Below are 22,046 nucleotides of genomic sequence, written 5' to 3'. Positions count from 1 at the left end.
ATTAACGGGCTGGTAAAGTTGTTGGTTAAAACATACTACTTTAGTTAATGTCAAACTGTAAAAGTTAACTAAGCCTAAGTTGACTCACTTCAATTGCTAAGCTACTGTTGAACTTGAATGAAGTTCAATAAGCGCTATAGGAATGTGTCTATAGGCTGTAGGAATAGGAATGTGACTGCTGTGTGTGAGGGGTCGTGACCTCTGACCTCGGTGGGGGAGCAGAGGTCGGCGGATGGGCTGCAGGTGCTGGTGTCTGGCGGAGCGGTGCCGGCGCTGCTGGGTACGGGCGATTGTGGTCCGCCGGGCGTGGCGGCGCTGGCAGGGGCATCGGGGAAAGCGGGCACCTGGCGCAGGATGCCCCTCCTCTGCAGCCGAGACCAGGTGGAGCTCCAGCTCTGGAACAGCTCATACAGCAGCTGCACCTGGGAGAAGAGCGCGGGACTGTTGAAACTGATGTTACACTTCACACACACACACACACACACACACACACACACACACACACACACACACACACACACACACACACACACACACAGCTCCACAATGAGAGATGAGAGCGGGAGTGTTGAAACTGATGTTACACTTCACACACACAACACAACTCCACACTGAGAGAAGAGAGCAGGAGTGTTAAAACTGATATTACACTTCACACACACACACACACCGCAGCTCCACACTGAGAGACGAGAGTGTTGAAACTGATATTACACTTCACACACACACACACACACACACACAGCTCCACACTGAACCATCATCAGTTTGATGAACTTTAGAAAGGACACAATGCACAGCAATACACAAGCTTTAGTCAGAATGCAATCTGTATCCTTGTTAGACACTTAAACGATAATCTAAGTGAGGGGGCAGAAAAAGAGAGCTAGTGTAGTGGAAAGGAAAATCGAAAATCATCATCATTAATGGCATGGCTTCTCTGGGAAGAAAATAAATCCCCTGGCCCTCAATCAGAGCAACCTCTCTCTGTGAAAGAAAGAGAGAGAGAGAGAGAGAGAGAGAGCAAAATTTCCTAAAGAGAGACATCCTGTGTACGCTTTTATTATGCGCAAGAGATCCCGTGTGTGTGTGTGTGTGTGTGAGAGAATTTTTTTTTTTTTTTTCCTTTAAATACTCCTAATTTCCTGCATAAGAATTGGTTTGGCAGTGTATTTTTGTCATGCTAATAAAGCTCTATTGAATTGAATTGAATTGAATTGAGAGAAGTGTGTATGTGTGTGTAGTGAGGAACCAAGATCCTACAGTATCTATCTGCATGCCGTGAGTGGGACAGATCCTATGTGAGTGTGTGCTTTGAAGGAGAGCGGTCCGGTGTGTGTGTGTGTGTGTGTGTGTGTGTGTGTGTGTGTGTGTGTGTGTGTGTGTGTATTTGTGTGTGTTATGAGGGAGGGCAAGAATGCGGCTGAGGCCTCACTGGTGATTAAGGCTGATTGGGCCTGGCAGGTTTATGGACATGTAATACCGCGCCTTGTTAAGACGCCGCTCACTCAGGAAACATTAGGGCCAGAGCACACCTCATCACTCCCACACACACACACACACACACACACACACACACACTGCATCCCACTCCCTATAGACACACTACACATTAGGCATGTTTAGAAACATATTCACACAATCATTCACACACATTCACCAAACAAGACCCCTGCAGCAAACAGCACAAAGTACCTTTAAATGACAAACACTTACACACGAAAAAAAGTGACAGGCTGAAAAGAGGAATGATATTACATGTGTATGCATGTGCATGCGTGTGTGTGTGTGTGTGTGTGTGAGTGTGTGTCCTTTCATTCTGATTTCTGGCCATGTTAGCTGGCATGCCCTGCAAGTGTTTGATAATATAGGGGCTTTTAACATGTCATCCATTTCTTTGGCAACACGGCCACACTGGAAACTGCAGCTAATGGGTGTCAGAATGAAGCTTTTTTTTTGTTTTTTTGTTTAAATCATTTATTTGAATGAAAGCATATCAAATTTGCACGAGTTCCAACCTCGAAACACGGCATCAAACAAACAGAGAGAGAAGGAAACACCAGATGGAAGAGAGATGGAAGGATGAAGGGAGAGGGGGATAGAGAGAGAAAGATGGAAAGAGAGAAATGGAAGAGAGAAAGAGAGAGGGAGCGTGAAAGAAAGTGAGAGAGGGAGGAGAGGGATGGAGAGGGATTTTTTAATATTTATTTATTTGTGCGGTGCGTTTGGGGGAGAAGCGGTCCTGAGCAGTGAGCTCATAGCTGGAGCTGAGAGGGACCCTCTCTCTCTCCCTCTCTCCCTTTCTTTCTCTCTCTCTCCAAGATCCCTATCTCCCCAGGGGCTTCCCTTCAGCACCAAACAGACTCCAACACACACACACACACACACATTTGTATGCTCTCAGTCAGACACATGCATCACAAACATGCACATACACACACTTTCACTTACATGGAATCACATATTGCGCACACACACACACACACACACACACACACACACACACACACACACACACACACACACACACACACACACGCACGCACGCACGCACGCACGCGCACACATACCAGTAAGACACACACACACACACACACACTAACATACTCCGTAAATAAGCATAAATCAAAGGAGAAAAGCCCAGCATTGCGCCATTTCAAACACAACCAGGAAGGAGTGCTGCATTCGCGCGTAACAGCAAGCAGTCGACAGCTGCCTGCCATACCAGACCTGCTGCTGAGAGAGACAGAAATAGAGAGAGAGGGAGAGAGAGATAGAGAGGGAGAGAGGGGGGGTGAGAGAAAGAGAGCAACCAAGAGAAAGATCCAAGACATGCAGAAAGAAAGAGAGAACAAAGTAAAGATGTGTCTGCCACATAGCCACTGCCTCTCAGACATATAGGGAGAGAAAGAGCCAAAGAGAGAGCCAAAGAGAGAGAGAGAGAGTGAGAGTGAGAGTGAGAGTGAGAGTGAGAGTGAGAGAGAGAGAGAGAGAAGCCAGTGCAGAAAGCATTAAACGTCCCACATACTCGACGCACCCGACCTGTAGCGCGACAATGTGACGTCACAGAAGCACCGTAACCATTTATACTCGCGCGTGGTGGTCGCGACACTAGTTGCAATATTCTCCTGAACAGAGGTGTCGCTGTTGTGAAAATATTAACGCTAACTACGTTACACAGCAGAAGAAGCTGCAGTAAGAAACACTAGTAGCTAGCCTCTGTGATGGTACTTCAGACTTTGGTTGCTACTATTCACAACTACCATCATCATTATCATCTAGTTTCCAAGGTGTGTGCACAGGTAGGTAGGTAGGTAGGTAGGTAGGTAGGTAGATAGATAGATAGATACAGTAGATAGATAGATAGATAGATAGATAGATAGATACTTTAGTCATCCCGAGGGAAATTTTTATAATTTAAACAGTTTAGTTAGCTGGCTAGCTAGTTAGCAGCTGGCTGAGTTTGTGTTATTTCCTGAAGTGGAAAGAGATTTTGTTCAGGCCTAAATAGATCTCCTTTGTTTGAAAATAAATCGTTTCTATTCTTTCCTCTTAATTCCATGTGTTGCAACTCTCGTTGGTAACTTTGTTAACTTATCCAGCAAACTATTAAAAATTCACGACTGTAACAAAACAATGCAACTCTCACTTGCCCTCGAACTAGTCCATCTTCCTGTTTCCGCTTTGTCGTGCTCGTCTGAAAAAAAAAGAGTGGTGCGCTACCTTGCGCTACCTGGGTTAAATCCTGGTGCGCCAGCAAGATCTACGTCATCTTGACGTCACGTTGTCGCTACCACGTCACGCTACTGACGTCACGCTACTGACGTCACGCTACCGGTCGGGTGCGTTGAGTATGTAGAAGCCCTTAGACAGCCTGAGGTGGCCTGTTCAGACTGAGGGCGACATACAATGTCACTGTCAGCCCACCCCTCACTCTCTCTCTCTCTCTCTCTCTCTCTCTGATGTCAGTGCATAAGGATAATTCAATCCAGTTCATTTACCCAAACACTCAGTGCCTAGTTACCTCCACTCACCCCTTCACTCTCCAGCCTTACACAGCCTTGCAAATCCCCATTCCTGTCCTACCACAACCTCTGTCTGTCTGTCACACACTCTGTGTGTGTGGGTGTGTTTGGGGGGGGGGGGGGGGGGGGGGGGTTGCTGTGTTGTCATCCATCTCTCTCTCTCTGTGACATTTTCTTTCCTCTGTCACACTCTGTCTGTCAGTCTGTTGTTGCTTTGTTCTCTTGCAGCAGTTGAACACTTTGTTCAGGTTCCATGGGTCTGTTCTTCCTTTCCTCTTTCTCTCTCTTTCTCTCTCTCTCTCTCTCACTTCCTGCCGCCTCTCTCTGTTCTTTCCCTCTTCTTCCTGTGATGACTGACATGGTCTCGCTCCTCTCCTCGCTCTTGGTCTCCATCTTCTGTTGTCATGCCAACAATGGCTCCTCGCCTCTTCTCTCTGTTCAGGTTTCACTTCTTGTCTCCTGATAATCTCGCTGTATGGTAGAATGAGGACGTCCATCTTTCTCTCTCTCTCTTTCCCTCATTCTCTCCATCCTCCAGCCCTCTCCATGTCTACCTCTCGTGTGCTGGGACGTTAGGTGAGGGCTTCTAGAACTCTCTCCATCACTCAGCTCAATTCAAGTCAATTCAATAAGGTTTATTGGCATGACCACTCACTCTCCCTGTCATCTCTCGCTGTCCTGTTCCAGCTCCACCTCTTGTCTCGTGTTGCGTGTGCGTTAGGTGAGTGCCTGCTGTTCTCCAGGCCTGCGGCTCCCACTCCCTCCCTCCCTCTCTCCCTCTCTCTCCTTCTCCCGCTCCAGAGAGCTGTCATCTGGGCTCGGCGAGCTCAAAGCCACAGGAAAGGCCTGTGGGCGGCCCGCCGCTCCATCTCCTCCAGAGCGCTCTCAATCACTCTCGCCGCTCACCGCTGAAAAGCCCAGCCGAGAGCAGAGCCGGCGGCTTTAGGTCCAGCGGCACCACTGCACTGCACTGCACTACACTACACTTCACTACAGCTCTGCTCTTGCACTGTGCAGCTTTCACTCAGCAGCTGCAGGCCCTGCAGACAGCACTACAGAGGAGCCCTTTGAACAGGACGACTCATTACTAGCGGAGGGATCAAATGAGAGCGCGTACTGTATGCATCACGGGCAGACAGGCTCCGCGTCTGAGCGGAGGCGACCGGCCCGCAGTAGAGTCTGTGTGAAACGTTTCAGAGCCCACTGTGATCTCATGGGTCAGCAGCACAGCAGAGGTCAGGCTCACACCAGAGTGATGTTGTTTTGGCTACACTGGGGGATGATGTACTGTGTGTGTGTGTGCGTGTGTGTGTGTATGTGTATGTGTATGTGTGTGTGTGTGTGTGTGTGTGTGTGTGTTTAAAGGCACCATATAAAACTGGCTCTGACTGGGGTGATGCCACTCACCTGCTGACTAAGTCGGCCTTGTTTACTAAGTGCAGCTCTTGCCAGGGTGATCCTGATGATACTGGAAATGTGGAGGTCATGAGTGTGACCCAAATCTTATGACACAGACACAGACACACACATACACAGTTATATTCTCAGCACTGACTTTGACACTCCGACAAACACACACACACACACACACACACACACTCACACTCACACACACACACACACACACACACACACACACACACACATACAGACAGACAGACACACACAGACACACACAGACACACACAGACACACACACACACACACACACACACACACACACACACACACACACACACACCATTGCTCAAAATCACTTGCACACAGTCCCCAGACTTTCTCTCCCTGGTGCGTTTGGTACAGGCAGCTATAACTCACTGGCTTTTACCACCACAAGATGTGCAACAGAGGGGGAGAGAGGAGTGGGTGGGCTTCTCACTGCTACCCCTGGAGATCAAAACCCATCCTGTATGAACACACACACACACACACACAGACTCTCACACAGACACACACACACACACACACACACACACACACACACACACACTTGCTAAAAATGGCTCTTATTCTTTGTGCGCCAGCCACAGTTCACCTTGGGTGTTCCAGGCTTCGTATGACGCAAGAGCGAGTGACAAAACTGGTGGTCTCGCCACTCAGAAAAAGGAGAGAGCCAGGGGGAGAGAAAGAGAGAGAGAAAGAGAGAGAGGGAGGGAGGGAGAGAGGGAGAGAAAGAGGGAGAGCACAAGGAGAGGAGGACTGAGTGTGATGGTACACTCATCTGCACTGCCTCCTCTTCCCTCTCTCCCCCCTCCTCTCCTCTCCTCTCTGTCACAATGTGCCCACTCACTTCATTAGGATTTTCCAGCTATCAACCATCCAACAAGCCTTCCGTACGCTGGCTCAGGGACCCGCTCACACACACACACGGACACACACACACACACACACGGACACAGACACACACACAGACACACACACACACACACACACACAGACACACACACAGACACACAGACACACACACACACAGACACACATACAGACACACACACACACACACACACACACACAGCTGTGAAAGTGAGGGGGAGGCAGGGCTGCTGTGAGGTCCCTTTTGTTGCGTGCGTTGGCTCCACATCTGAGGCCGGGTGGCTCCGCCTAATTACTATTAGTTTTACCACTTCGGCTGAAGATGATCAGATTGGAAACCCAAGGCAGGCAACCAGGGGGGCAAGTGTGTGTATGAGTGTCTGTGTGTGTGTGTGCTGCATGTCTGTGCATATGTGTAGGGTGGAGAGTTTGATGGAGGAGTGAAGCTATTGGTATATGTGTTGCATGTTGTGTGCCTCTATGCGTATTGTGTGTGTGTGTGTGTGTGTGAGAGAGAGAGGGGGGGGGGGGGGGGTGTGTGTTTGGTGTTGAGGTAGATGGATGGCCTGTGCTGATAGACAGATATGTTGTATGTTGTGCGGTGTGATGTGAGGCCTCTCTCCACTCCTGGCAGTAAGGGGCACCCACACCGCTGGAGGAGCAGGAGGAGTGCACACCAGCTAGGAGGAGAAGGAGGAGGAGGAGGAGGAGGAGAAGGAGGTGGAGGAGAAGGAGGAGAAGAAGGAGGTGGAGGAGAAGGATGAGGATGAGGAGGTGGAGGAGGAGGTGGAGGAGAAGGAGGTGGAGGAGAAGGAGGAGGAGGAGATGGAGTAGGAGGAGGCAGAGGGCAGGAGAGGAGAGGAGTGAGGCAGCCTGATCAGGTTTCCTCTGTCCTCGCCACACAGGATACGCTTCCTTACAGACAGATCTGCATCTGCTTAGCTGCCTTAATTTGGTTTAAGCAGCTCATTCTTTTGGTACATGTTCTATGGCACTGCACTGGTGCATGCGTTAGGTCTGGGGGGAATAAAAGCAGGGTGGAAAAAAATGATCAAATGGATACAGAGCAAACTTGGGCAGAGGTTGTTCCGGCCCTGGTGGGGTACTGTGTGTGTGTGTGTGTGTGTGTGTGTGTGTGTGTGTGTGTGTGTGTGTGTGTGTGTGTGTGTGTGTGTGTGCCAGTGGGGAGCAGTACACAACAAGAGGCACGTGGTTTCATACAAATGTGCAGCGATATGTCAATATTCATTTGGCCTTGGTCAAAACAAAACGACGCCCCATTAAAACACGTATGATGAGCCTTGGCATTTCCCTCAGCGAATCAAAACAGAACGCTCTCGCGTTCAGCTGCACTCATTACACAAATCTAATTAAATCATGACAATAACAACCACCTCCCCTAACACACACACACACACACACACACACACACACACACACACACACACACACCCTTACCACCCCTTTGTTTATCTCCATGCCTCTGCGGATAAACAAGACAACAGAGAGCATTTTCAGTGATGAGGCAGCGGGAGCAGCCAAAGCATTATTCACAGTTTCCACTGCTACTCTCCCGCGCCACAGATAATCCCTGCCCATCACAGCTGGTCCCAGACCAGTGCCCTGAACCCCCCCATCCAGCTCCAGCTTTGAGATGCGATGAGGAGCGCTGACCTCAAAGCAGACAGAATCATTAGCTCAGGCTCACCTGTGTCGAAGTGACATGGTTAACATACGTAGCTCAGAACCAAGCTACCAAGTACCGTAGTGTGTGTGCAATACGCACTAATCGCTTTCAGATGAGACTCAATATGGCTAACAAAGGGCCGTCACAGTGGAGAGATACTTCACTGACACATCTGGATCCCGACAACCTCTGTGGTTCACAGCACAGAGCACTCGGACCCTCAGCTCTGCCCAGGTCCACTCCGCCCCGGCGTCTGGCCCTGTGTCCATCAGAGAGGCCAGTGCAGGTAACGGCTCATTAGCCCACGGGCTGGGCCCAGGCCAGCCCTCTCTCAGGCACACTCTGGCTCTCCACACAAACTCATTCACATATTCTAAGCGCATTCATGAAAATCTGGCTACAGAAAACGCGGGGCTATGCGAGTTTCCATCCACTGTGTTATGCAAGTTAAAAATGGACTCTTTCCTAATCAAGAGAGGAGCTGTGAACAGCTGTGGGTTCAAAAATAAGGGTTGTCAGGGCAACTTTACTGGAAACACCTAATAAAATCGCAACAACTGCTACTTAATGCGAACACACTCATTTCCATTAGCAATAGTCAAATTATATGCCAATTGGGATCCAACCCCTTTAGAGGAAATACATTTCTTATTCAACTTAATTTTTATGCAGATTTCAAACATTTCCACTCAGGACCTCCAATTCAACGGTTCAAAATTTGCATAAAAAAGTTGGAATGGAAAGTGAGCTACAGCTGTGAACCAGCCTCCAGATTTAGTCTCGGTACGCGCCTACTAGATTCTCCTCTCCAAGATAAAAGTTTAAACCTGAATCAATCTGGACCTCATCTGTTTTATAACATTTCCATTTTTATTTATCACCATGTTCACAGCTACCTCGTACTAAGCCTCCCTGCTTTATTTATCGCCGTGTCCACAGCTACCTAGGACTCGGCCTGCAGCGTTTGATCTGGATGCGTGCCTGTCCGAGCATCTCCTCCTCCCCGAGTTGGCTCACAGGCCCAGCAGCTTCCTCCCCCATCCGGACTGGAAAACCTGCTCCTCCCGCTACTGCTGCTGCTGTTGGTGGAGGTGGTGCAGGTGGTGGTGGTGGTGGAGCGGTGGCCTGAGACGGGATGTGATTAATCAGGGTGATCTGCTAATAATCCGGACGGGGCCATCATCCCCGGCTCTGCTCTGTTCTTCCTGAGCCGCTGATGGCCCAACTGGTGCAGCTGTGTGCTCAAGCCAAACCACGTGGACTTTTCCATCATTAGAGGATCCGCACTGAGGCAGGCCCTGCTCTTCTGTTCCAGGATGTCCACATCAGCACACTGGAGAGCGCGCGCGGGCGGGCGGGCGCGTGTATGTGTGTGTGTGTGTGTCTGTGTGTGTGTGTCTGTGTGTGTGTGTCTGTGTGTGTGTGTCTGTGTGTGTGTGTCTGTCTGTGTGTGTCTGTCTGTGTGTGTCTGTCTGTGTCTGTGTGTATGTGTGTGTGTGTATGTGTGTGTGTGTGTGTGTGTGTGTGTGTGTGCGTGCATGCGTGTGTGTGTGTGTGTGTCAGTAGGCACCCAGAGGAGCTACAGTAGCACTCCTGAGTGCCTGGTCTTCAGCAGACATCTGCTGAATGGTATGCTACACATGCATATAAAAGTGTGTACACAGATGGGGTGGAGAAGAAGGGAGACAAAGAGAGAGAGAAATATAAAGAGAGAGGGTGGGAGGACTGCACTTCAGTCTGTCCAGGCTAATAGCACCTGTGTGTTGAGTTTGTGTGTGTGTGTGTGTGTGCGTACGTGCGTGAGAGATAGAGTATGTGTAATCCTGAAAGTAAGTATGAGTGAGTGAGTGAGTGTGTGTGTGTGTGTGTGTGCGCGGTCGAGCCAGTCCATGCATCACAACCCACCGACAGGCCACACACCTGCAATCGTTTGGGCCGCATTAGACCTGGCGTGCGTCAGGAGCGGGCCGGGCTGGGTCGGCTTTGAGCAGGACGTTCAGAGCTCACATCAAAGACCTCACCTCGGCGGCAGGACCCTGCCCCACACTCGAGCCCCCGACCCTGGGGAGGGCAGTGCCCAGATCCCCCTCCTCCCCCCACCACCACCACCACCACCGACCCTCCCCCACCGCCAGGCCCCAGCCTGGACCGAGCGGCCGGCTTAAAGGAGAGGGGAAGATTTAAGCTGATGCCTTTAGGACGCCGGCTGGCCGCCCGCTCCACTGGAACCCTGGCTGCACTTTAATTGGCCAGTTTGATATACAGCACCCGCGTAATGTCTGCCGGCCCTGCCCGGCCCACGCTCTGCTGCAGACACTACCCACAAGTCCGGGCAGCCGTTTGTCAGCATTAGTTACGGGGGCAGATTGAAGAGGGTTGAAAGAGAGAGAGAGAGAGAGAGAGAGAGAGAGAGAGAGAGAGAGAGAGAGGGAGGGAGAGAGAGAGAGGGAGGGAGGGAGAGAGAGAGAAAGGGAGAGAGGGAGAGAGAGAGAGCGAGAGACAGAACAAGCTGCCAGACATTGACAGAGTGAAAGAAGGAGATGGAGAGAGAGACCAGTCTGCCAGGCTTTCTCTCTCTTTATTACTCGTCCATAAATCACCAAGGTAGAGCTCCCAGTCTTAGACAGCAGCAGCAGCAGCAGCAGCAGCAGCAGCAGGTAGTGCCCTCCCCAGCAGCAGTATGATTGAGTGAAGGGCTAGCAGGCCTCCGCTGGCGCTGGCTCTGGCTCAGGGGGAGGAGGAAGAGGAGGAGGACAGCACTCCCATGTGAGTTATAAGCCCAGTTCAGATCTGACCGTCCCCCCACGCTGCATAGCAAGAGCAGAGGAGAGCTTCAAGAGCTGCCGTCTGCCTGCTTTAGACTGGAATGGATTTAATACCGGCTTTATTCTACTGGTCAAAACTGGTAGTAAGTCATCCAGCCATATAACGGCAAATCCAGAAAACAGATACCTCTTTATTTAAACTTGATGGTCATGGCGTACACAAATAAAGTACACTTGTGGAAACATCTTTAAAGGTTTAAAAGGGTTCAAATGTTGGGAGTTTTTCCTTGCCCCTGTTGCTCTTGGGTGCTCCTTGTTGGTGCCCCCCACCCAATCCCAATCCTCCCCCACCTTTTTTATGCAGCCCTTGCCACTTAATCTACTAAACCCCTCTTCTACTGCACTTTTTACCCCCCCCATTAATGCACAAATAGGCTGACACCAGACATAATTTCACTGCATTTCTTACTTCCAGTAACTATATGCATGTGACAATAAACTTCCTTGTATCCTTGTATCCTTGTAAATGGAGGGAGAGTAGGTTGGGCAGGACAACTAGCAATCTGCACTATGACTAATGATGAGGGGGCCACACAACCAGTATGGCTTGCTTATTGAAGGAGCTGAACTACAGTAGGAACTCTAACTGGACAAGTTGCTATGCAAATGACCCTTGAATCTTAACTCTTGTGTCAGACAATCTCCATAGCATACTTATAGGAGAATTCCGGTATTTAGCTCTTTGAGTCCCTTTTCTGGTTTGTTTTGGATGAACTAGAGTGGTGGACACCGAAAAATTTTGACGACTGGTCCTGTCTCGACTTTTCTGACTCGTTTTGAATCGCCTTTACTGCTTCAGAGTGGCTGCCTACCTGAGGTGCCGTGACACAGGTGCGTGTTGTGTTTACCTGTGGGTTGGAGCACTTGAGGTGCCGTGACACAGGTGTGTGTTGTGTTTACCTGTGGGTTGGAGCACTTGAGGTGCCGTGACACAGGTGTTTGTTGTGCTTACCTGTGGGTTGGAGCACTTGAGGTGCCGTGACACAGGTGTGTGTTGTGCTTACCTGTGGGTTGGAGCACTTGAGGTGCCGTGACACAGGTGTGTGTTGTGCTTACCTGTGGGTTGGAGCACTTGAGGTGCCGTGACACAGGTGTGTGTTGTGCTTACCTGTGGGTTGGAGCACTTGAGGTGCAGCGGCTGCAGGTCCACGTGCAGACACACGATGAAGGCGTGGGGGTGGGGCCCCTCGGGGGCGACGGGGGGGAAGGTGGCCTGTGTGGGCAGCTTGTGAGAGGTGACGGCCAGCGTGGAGGTGCAGCCCATGGGCTCCAGCAGGCTAAGTGACCGCTGCTGCCCCAGCAAGGTGTACACACTGAACTGGCTCAGGCTCACCGTCCAGGGGAACGCATCACCTACACACACACACACACACACGCACACACGTGTGTTAACCTTGGATGACTCTGAGGAGAACTCTTGGAGGCCTATTTGGGTACTAGTGCTGATACAATTTAACAATATATAGCTGAGTCAAAAGTCTTGAGTAGAAATTAAAGTCCTTACTACCCCCTCAAAAACTTAACATACTAAAACAACCCACTGTGAAAAAACATTTCATGAATATACTGCCCACAACTGGCCATATGAATGAATATGGCCATGAGTATACGGCCCAGCAAGTGCAGCCAGGACTCACATGACCGCATGTCAGTATCCTGAGGGAGTATACTGTATGCACAGCCTAACAGATGGCGGAGTGTAATGTCAAATGTAAAAGCGTGATTGTTACTATGCGCAGTGGCCTTGACTAGCCACCTGCCGTCTTCCCCAGTAGACAAAACAATGACCCATGCCAATACATTTCCTCTGAATGGCACGAGACAAATCTCTCTCTCTCTCTCTCTCTCTCTCTCTCTCTCTCTCAGTTTCTCTCTCTCTCAGTCTCTCTCTCTCTCTCAAGTCTTTGCTGTTTACAAAGTTCCGGCCTCCTCTCCATTGATCACGGTGCTGCCGTAATGGCGGTTTGTTATGAAGTGCTCTGCGTGACACACACGGAGAGGAGAGGTGTACACCGCCAGGCCGCAGTGGCACGGCCCCAGGCTGGTGGGATGCCAGGCCCGATGCCAGCCCAGAGTATGTGGGTACTGGCACGAGCTCACAGCGGGACGGGGGTAGGGTGGCAATGCCCAACTCTCTGTGCTCTCACTGCTTTGATCCGCCGCATTTAACATGAAGGATGAGGCCTGTTTCAAAGGGCAGAAATGCATTACTAAAAGCACGGGCTGTTAATTTTAACGGCGACACTGACAGCTCGGCTGATGTAACTGTTTTTACTCCTTCCCTCCTGTCTTTTTGTTTCTCTCTCTCTCTCTCTCTATCTCCCTCTCTCTCGTTCTCTCCTCTTTTTTCCCTGCTTCTTCTCAATTCCACGATTCTCCATAGCCAATTCTGAGGTCATTACAGCCTGGGAGAGAGAACGAGAGAGAGAGAGAGAGAGAGAGAGAGAGAGAGAGAGAGAGAGAAAAAAACAGTGGCTCTGGTGGGGAGGGAAAATTCTTGCGGTGAGAAAGACGGTTATGTCAATTCTCACACCAGGTGCGCTTTAATGCTTTCATACTTTTACCAGGCATATCTTACTCTTTCTTTCTTTCTTTAAAAAAAGAGCCCGAGCCAAGGAACATGTGGGTTTTCAGGAGATGACATACCCTCCTCCAGTATGGGCCGGATAACCACGAACGGGATCTCCTGCAGGGGCTCCGTGTACTTGTGTCCCGCGCTCATCACGCTGATCTGGGGCAGGCAGACCACCAGAGTCCCAGGCATGGTGGCCTGGTTGTGGTACCAGCTGCGCACCGTGCCCGGGATGTCCCCACACACGATGGTGCTCGGGGAGGGGAGGCTGTCGTTGGGCACAAACACACAGCACGACTGCAGCTCCAGCTGTGGAGAAACCATATCACACACACACACACACACACACACATATATATATATATGTATAGAGAGAGAGAGAGAAAAGAAAAGAGAGAAGAGAACACGAACACACACACACACACACACACACACACACACAAACACAAGAGAGTGAGGGCTGGTCTATCACAACAAAACCCATCCTACACCATTTCCACTGAAACCACCGAAATTCATTTTAAAAACGATCATCCTAATTTAAAGAGACCTTTCGCATGACACTCAACGAAACATTATCCCATTACGGTGTGGTAATGCCATTGGAGCGGCCGGGCTACATGTTCCATAACCTGAAGGCAATAAATAAGGGGCCAGATGACGACGGCGCAGCAGCAGCGGCGGTGGTGGTGGCGGTCTGTGGAGGAGTTCCCAGGATGGCCCGGAGAGAGAGACACAGACAGACAGAGAGAGGTGGAGAGCGAGAGAGAGAGAGAGTGAGAGAGAGTGAGAGAGAGAGTGAGAGAAAGTGAGAGAAAGAGAGACGGGGCAAAGTGGGAGCTTCAGACGGCTGACGGAACGTCAGGGCCTGGGGATGAATGTCTGCCTGCTCATTAAAGACCAGACTGTCAGGGCGCAGGGCTTTCCACTGGATCAGCAGAGACACAGAGAAACAGAGGAGAACAAGGGGACAGGAAAAGGTAAAGAGGGAACGAAGAGGATGTGGGAGAAGAGAGAGACAGAGAGAGAGAGAGAGAGGGAGACGGAGAGAGAGAGAGAGAGAGATACAGTAGAGCGAGACACAGAGAGACGGGGGATAGCGGGAGCTTCAGACGGCTGACGGAACGTCAGGGCCTGGGGATGCACATCTGACTGCTCATTAAAGACCAGACTGTCAGGGTGCAGTAGAGAAACAGAGGAGAACAAGGGGACAGGGAAAGGTAAAGAGGGAAAGAAGAGGATGTGGGAGAAGAGAGAGACAGAGAGAGATGGAGAGAGAGAGAGAGAGAGAGAGAGAGAGGGAGACAGAGAGAGAGAGGGAGGGAGTCAGAGTCAGATAGGGCAGATGGTATGTGTTTGACACAACTCGTCTGGTTGGCAGACCAAAGCCCAGAGTAGGTGAGTCTGAGGACTTCATTGAACAAACCGCCACCACAGATGGACGGAAAACACAGCTGTGTTGAACTAGGCCTGTGTGATAGTGACAGGACACACACACACACACACACACACACACACGAGAAACAGTAAAATGAAGGAAAGCCGTTTGTAGCGGCTGCGTGAGGTGACTGTTTCATCGTGGCAGGGGGATAGGATATACCGTTACACGCTTGTCTAAATCCGTTTCCTCTTTGCCCTAAGTCTTCAAAGCGGCGTTTGAAATTGGAGCGCGCTCACACACTGACACGTCCAGGTTTTGCACCCCCTAAACCCCCCCCACCGTCTCCCCCATCCCAGCCCATCCCACCGCACCCCTCGAGGCGGCGCAGGCAGGACCCCTCTCCAGCAGGCCACTGGGACAGATGTGTGTGTGTGTGTGTGTGTGTGTGTGTGTGTGTGTGTGTGTGCGCGTGTGAGGGGTTAACTTCTAAAGCAGACTCACACACGAGACCCAGGGCTTAACGTCAGCATACCTGCAGAACCTTGAGCCGACTGTAACAGTCAGCTCAAAATACAAGCGCACACACACACACACACACACACACACACACACACACAAACACACACACACAAACACACACCCCCTCTAAACATCTGCAAGGACTGGCCCACCATGTGTGCAAACACCAGCAGACGGCGTCCACAAAGTGGCCATAACAGGCGAGGTGGAAGCTCAGCTTTTACGGCCAGGCGCATGGAGGGCAACCGATGTCTCATCGAGCTAATCGCTTCAAATGCGGCACAGACGTGTAATGGAAGACGGAGCTCGGGCTCCCAAATGCTACATGCTCGAATATCAATCTCTCCGCACGTTGTCAACGTTTCTTTCTACATCTTCGACGTATTCGGGGGAAACAAGCCACAAAGAAACAAATACCTCTTTTTTTTTTTCGCTCATTCTTTTTTAATTCCAAAACTGAGGCAAGCTGTGTTGAATCGTGAGGAGAGAGAGCGTAATCTTTGCCTTTTCCTGTGCGTGCAGAGGGCTTAGGTCACTGGTCACTGAGGAGGAGAAACACATGCTCGCGCATTCCCACACACTGTCCATTTTAGTCACAGCTGAATATCTTAACATAAGTACAGTAGGAAGGGGGGGCCAGCTGACTGATTTGAGGATGTGGGGGTGTTTTTTGTTCTGGGGGATCTGACTAACAGGTGGGCACCGAGTCCAGAACTGTGGGTGGGGTGGGGTGGGGTGGGGTGGGCAGTGTGGAGGAGGGGGGATTCCCTGGGGTAAGAGCTGAACAAGGCCATCCTGGGTCAAGCATTTGAGACAGGTCTTTTATGGCGAGCGGCGCGACCCAGCTCTGGCGTGTCTGAAGTGGACACGCGGCCCGTAAAGACGTCCCTTGTGATCCGCTGAGGAGAGACATGCCCCCCCCCCCCCCCCCCCCGTTTACAAGCCTGGTTAATGTCGAACGTCTCGCGCACTCGTCCAGGGGTCGTCGACTGCGATGGGGTTTCCTGGCCTTTTCCACTGCGGTGGTGAGTGACTATCATTTGAAGACATTTTAATGGCTCCCGCGGCTGGCTGGCGTGCTGGAGAGGTGCGGGGGTGATGTGCCAGCGGCGGCCAGGGCTAGTGCACACGTCCAGCACTCCTCACATGAACCTGGGAGAGTCTCTGGGACGCCTCACACACACACAGCCTCGGCCCAAATCTCTCACAGAGGGGCTGACAGGGAGACTGGCCGTGTGTGTGTGTGTGTGTGTGTGTGTGTGTGTGTGTGTGTGTGTGTGTGTGTGTGTGTGTGTGTGTGTGTTAGGGGGTGTGTTAGGGGGTTGCTAAAGGAACTGAGGTCAGAAAACAGCTAAGCCTAGTGAAACTCTGCTGGCAAAATCACTGATGACCCCTTCACCTCCCCCCTCCGCTCCACACTCTCTCTCTCTCTCTGAATCACTCTATAATTCTCTCGTTCCCACTCCATTTCTTGCTGTCATTCTGTCTTTCTCTTTTTGGAACAGGCCTGCTCGCGTCCAGCTGTACCCTGACCATGCATTGATTCACGCTGGAAAATGCAGCGTGTTCTCATGGTCAGGGAGCGAAGCCGCGCGGAGGAGGTTGTGTCTGCGGTGATGACCCCTGGTCCTCGGGGCAGCGCGCTGGAGTGTCAGCTCTCGCATGTCCTCCTGAATGGCAGCACAAGCGCCGGCACGGACACTTGACCTCAGAGTGACTGGAAAATGTGCTCGAAAAGAGTTCACACAAGGCTTTGGGAAAAGTTGTCCACTACGGTGTATGTGAGTGAGTGAGCGTGTGTGTGTGCGCGTGTGTGTGTGTGTGTGTGTGTGTGTATATATATGTGTGTGTGTGTGTGTGTGTGTGTGTTTGCCTGGGTACAAATTCTTTAAGAACAATTTCTAACATAATGTTTGGTAATGGGTGTGTTTTTCATTTAGGAAGTATTATTTAATGATATTATATAAAGTTTATGATACATAGTGAAAGGCTGCATGGCCTCTTTGGTCGGTCAGGGGTGAGGCAGGTGTGGTGATCCCCCACGTGGTCTGGCCTGGCTGACCGCGGAGCGCAGCAGAACTGCGGGTGTATTGTTCACACTCCAGGACTTTCCAGGGATATTTTTATCCATGACCAGATACTGGAATAATTTCTTCGATCAGGATACATGTACGGAAAAGTCGCCGATTTTTCCAGCCGCCGAGATGAAGGAAAAGGAGGGGGGGAAACTTAAATTGCACGGGACAAACAGCATCTGAGGAGGAAGTTATGCAATGACTGTGTGGAATAAGCCCCGGCTTAATTTCACCTCCAGCTGAGACTCCAGCTAAACTGAGCCATTAATAGCACATGAGATGACTGCTAAATCAATACGAGAGAGACAAAGCTGTGTGTGTGTGTGTGTGTGTGTGTGTGTGTGTGTGTGTGTGTGTGTGTGTGTGTGTGTGTTATGATTCTTGAAAGCTTCACGTGAACGGAATGGGGAGACTAAGCATGAGTGGTGGTGGAATTTCGGTCCTCTTATTACATCATGTCCTGTCAAAGCGAAGCGAAACAAAATCCCTTCATACAACAAACCAGCAGTGTGTGTGAGTGTGTGTGTGTGTGTGTGTGTGTGTGTGTGTGTGTGTGTGTGTGAGAGAGAGTGTGAGAGTGTGTGTGTGTGTGTAAGGAAGGGTGGGGGGGGGTGGTTGTGTGTGTGTGTGTGTGTGTGTGTGGGGGGGTGGTTGTGTGTGTGTGTGTGTGTGTGTGGGGGGTGGGGGGTGGGGTGGGTTGGAACAGCTACGATTTCAGTCTGGCTCATGTGGGCAGTGACAAACGCAGGCCGGCACTGGACACGGGAGATCCGTGTCTCATCCAGAGCCCTGAACACGCCTCCCCTCCCGCTCACCTCATCAATACACTTCACTTCACCAGAGGGACACCGGCTTTTCCATTCCAACCAGAAAACACCACCAAACAACAGGATCCCTTTGCTCACATGGAACTAAACACACATAGCTACACACACACAGAAAAATAAAAACAGCACAAAATCACACTGATCCTCCTCCATAAAACTGGCTGCTCTTGTACATTAGCGCTGTCCAGTGATGAGTCACCTTAGATGCCTGGGTATGCACGGATGGGGGGAACAGAGAAGAATAAAGAAACAGAAAGAAAGAGAGAAATAAATAAAAGAGAATGACTCAAAGAAGGAAAACAGTTTTTGGATTCTGGCCATGGCACCTGAATTAACACAGATCCTTCTTCTTGTGCTTCGGCTTCTTCAAAACAAGCGTTACGAGACCCCGTTTTCTTTTTTTTTTTAATATCCTCCTGCTGCAGAGGTGGGAGGGGGGGGGGGGGGTGCGTTTAACACTTCCTGTGAAAGATGGCACCTGCAACAGCAAAGTACTCCCACAAGCCCCACAGTGACGTGTTGATTTAGTGTGCTGGGAGCGCACACGTGCACACACACACACACACACACACACACACACACACACACACACACACACACACACCGAGGCACTAGTGTGACAGAGATCCTTATGTGTTTGTGTTCAGGAGTGAAATCACCACTAAGGCCTTTTCCAGCCTCCAGTGCTGCCTGTTCCCCAGCCAACTGGTGATACACAGTTTGGAAAGGGCAGGCCAGCTGCTTGACCTAAGCTCAAGCACCAGGGGGGTATAAACATATAACATGAATGAGCATGTGTGTGTGTGTGTGTGTCTGTGGATGTATGTGTATGTCTGTCAGCGTCTGTGTGTATGTCTGCCAGTGTGTGTGGTGTGTGTGGTGTGTGTGTGTGTCTGCGTCTGCCAGTGTGTGTGTGTGTGTGTGTGTGTGTACGCCTGCCAGTGTGTGTGTGTGTGTGTGTGTGTGTGTGTGTGTGTGTGTGTGTGTGCGTGTGTGTGTGGTATGAGCATGAAGTGTAGAAGGTATAAGGTTGAAACACTGAGGAATGATGACTCAATTCCTCTGCACAGGAGTCAGGGCTCCTGCTGTGTGGAGCATGCATGAATAGCTGAGCCATAAGGACATCAAGGTCACTGCCAGGCGCTTTACTGTTTCCACTGCGCCGTACATCTTTTTCTCATTTCGCCTGATTCCACCCCAGCCCGTAGCGCTCCTTTGCCACATACATACGGCCCGGGTATGTAAACTCCATTTCATCAATTGGCCTCTGATGCGGAGGATCAAAAAACCAGAGCGGAGTGGAGCGGGCTGGCCTTGGTGAACGCTGCCGCGGAACCGGCCAGCGCTTTGAAGTCCACGCGAGGACAGATCAGACATTTTATTCCGGGATCAGGACGAGGCCGAGGTCTGCCCCGGAGATCTGTCCACCGCTCCCTAAACCCGGTGGCAGGGAGCGGCCGCTGGGGACAGGTGAGGCGAGGGCCGCTCCAAAAGGCTGGCCTCAAAGCGTGATTAAAGCCGACTAATTTAGGGCCCTGCTGGCAGGACCTGGCCAGCTGAGAAATCGCACACTTTAAACCCATTTGAGTTTGTGCACGGCGAGCCACAAGGTTTGGAGTCCTGCAACGCGCGGTGGATGGTTCTCACTATCAAACGGAATGGCTACACTGACAAGAACGTGGGAGGAGAAAGAGAGTACAGAGAGAGGGAGAGCGAGAGAGAGAATGAGAGAGAAAGAAAGAATGAGAATGAGAGAGAGAGAAAATGAGAATGAGTGAGAGAGAAAGAGAGAGAGAGAGAGAGAGAGAGAGACTGAGACTGAGTGAGAGAGAGAGAAAGAAATATAATGAGAATGAGAATGAGAGAGAGAGTTTTTTTCCACCACTATCCTCCTGGGCAGCCGCATGAACTGCGCGGTCAGGATGAGACACAGGAAACGGGCCATTGATAGCAAGAGGAAATGAAAGTCACCCCTGAGGAGATCCCTGGCCAAAACACGCTCCTCCCAGCTCAGAGCCGCCGCACACACACACACACACCAGGAGGGGATCAGCGCGGCCCTGACACATGCCATTGTGTTCTCAACGCTCCATACGCAAGCTTCCTGCCACGGCCGAGACGGACTGCTCCCTTCCCAGCATGCATCTGTTGAGGGTGAGGGTGGGGGTCTCACTGCGACGGGGGAAGCTGACGTTCATTAAGGGCTCTCTGTGGTCCAGCTGAAGGCGTTGTGCTGCGTGAGGGCCCACTGACAGTACTGACAACACCACTCAAGTCCCCAGTCACTTCACATCATCACTAAGAGCTCCGTCTGCCCCACCCAAACCACCATCGGCAGCAGCAGAAGCTCCAGCAGCTCCAGAAGCAGCAGCTACTCCATTCTCCTCCAAACCAGAACCACCCACCCGCCCACACTCGGCCCCTCGTTCTTCCCAAACGCCAAACCGCTCCGAGGCCTCCCACATTCCAAGGGACCGACTGCTTACAGAAGCTGACAAGTACCTATGGCCTTGGCGGCAGAGGTGGCAATCTGGGAAAATAAACGCTGGCGGGTGGCGGCAGGGCCGGTGTTTGTTTCTGCTGCCCGCCCCATTTGCCTTGCCGCGGTGGGTTAATTGCGACTTCTTGATCGGCGTGTTTGTTGACGCAAGGTCGCCCCCCCCCCCCCCTCTCCGCCAAACCGCCGAGCGACCACAGCCCTCGGGTCTCTGAGAGGTAGACATCCATCGCAGCTCCACCGCTGCTGCCGCGGCTGCTGCTGTTGCACATGGACAGAGTGGCCGCCCCAGGGGCCTCTCGGGTCAGCTTCAACAGCTCTAGAACTGTGAAACACGCCTCCTGGACAGCGCAGCTAGGACTTGGGAATAAGGATGGGAGGGTTGGAGAGATGGTCTTTTGGGCCGGGGAGAGGGGTGGGATGTAGGGCTCAGTGGCCTGGGCTGAGTGAGGTCATAGGGTTAGATGGGACAGCCGTCCACTCCCGGCCCTCCCCCGCTCTCTGGTGCTCTCACTCACTAAACAGCTAATGACAGATCTACTGTTACATCTCCGGGTCCTGATTTAGATCAGGCACCAGCAGAGAGGCCCGTAACGTAACCAGGAGGGAATGTGCTCTCGGTCCGTGAGCTTCGGGGGGATTTGACATTGATTCCTCCATTTACCAAGAGCGAAAAAAAAAAATGTGAAAAGAAAAGCAACTGAGGAGAAGAAAGAAAAAAAAAAAACCAGGCGCATTAAGTTCAAGTGAAGCCCTTAAGCATTTAGTGTCCTTAACGTTTTCTCAAGAGCCACTCGGAGACATAGGGCTCTGTGAAATGCCAGGAAACATAGCATTTTTACATAAGAGCTGCTGCCGTTTCCCATGTCTTCTCTGAGACTCGCTTGCACACCCACTCGCCTCAGCGTTTTTGGCACGAGGAGGGAGAATAATGTGTAACCCAAGACACTGGCTGAGCTCCCAACATGGCAGCCCATCAAGATAGCCTTATCAAAAGCCTCGGGAGGAGGAGGAAGAGGAGGAGGAGGAGGAGGAAGGTGGAGGGGCTGTGGGGGCTGTGGGCTGCCCATTTATTTACAAACAAATCAAGAGGAGAAAATGGATTCCCACTGATGCTATACGCCCACTGAGCTGGAGCGGAGGACAAACGAGATGACCTTAATGTTTGACTATTTCTTTGTTTGGCTAACTGGCGGGTCAGATCCTTCTCTGAAAATCTGCATCCTCAACATTCACACATATGCACTCTGACATGCCAACATTCTTACATCCCCTACCAATATCCATACACCACTATCCCCCTGAGACACATTTTTTTTGTTATT

At 51.1% G+C, this 22,046-nt stretch overlaps 1 protein-coding gene across 1 annotated transcript in view; it reads right to left on the bottom strand.

The window, feature by feature from the left end:
- Nucleotides 1-22,046, bottom strand: part of LOC121720892 (vacuolar protein sorting-associated protein 13B-like) — a 304,282-nt gene that overhangs the window by 126,906 nt on the left and 155,330 nt on the right. Inside the window, exons 22-24 of the mRNA XM_042107363.1 lie at nt 13,497-13,731; nt 11,959-12,203; nt 207-422 (exon numbers count right to left, since the gene is read on the bottom strand). Of these exons, the coding sequence (XP_041963297.1) occupies nt 207-422; nt 11,959-12,203; nt 13,497-13,731 (696 nt within the window). The remainder of the gene's footprint in view (nt 1-206; nt 423-11,958; nt 12,204-13,496; nt 13,732-22,046) is intronic.

Source organism: Alosa sapidissima, chromosome 10, assembly GCF_018492685.1.
Source record: "Alosa sapidissima isolate fAloSap1 chromosome 10, fAloSap1.pri, whole genome shotgun sequence".
In the NCBI taxonomy this organism is placed as follows: Eukaryota; Metazoa; Chordata; class Actinopteri; order Clupeiformes; family Clupeidae; genus Alosa; species Alosa sapidissima.
This window is presented reverse-complemented; position numbering and strand designations above follow the sequence as displayed.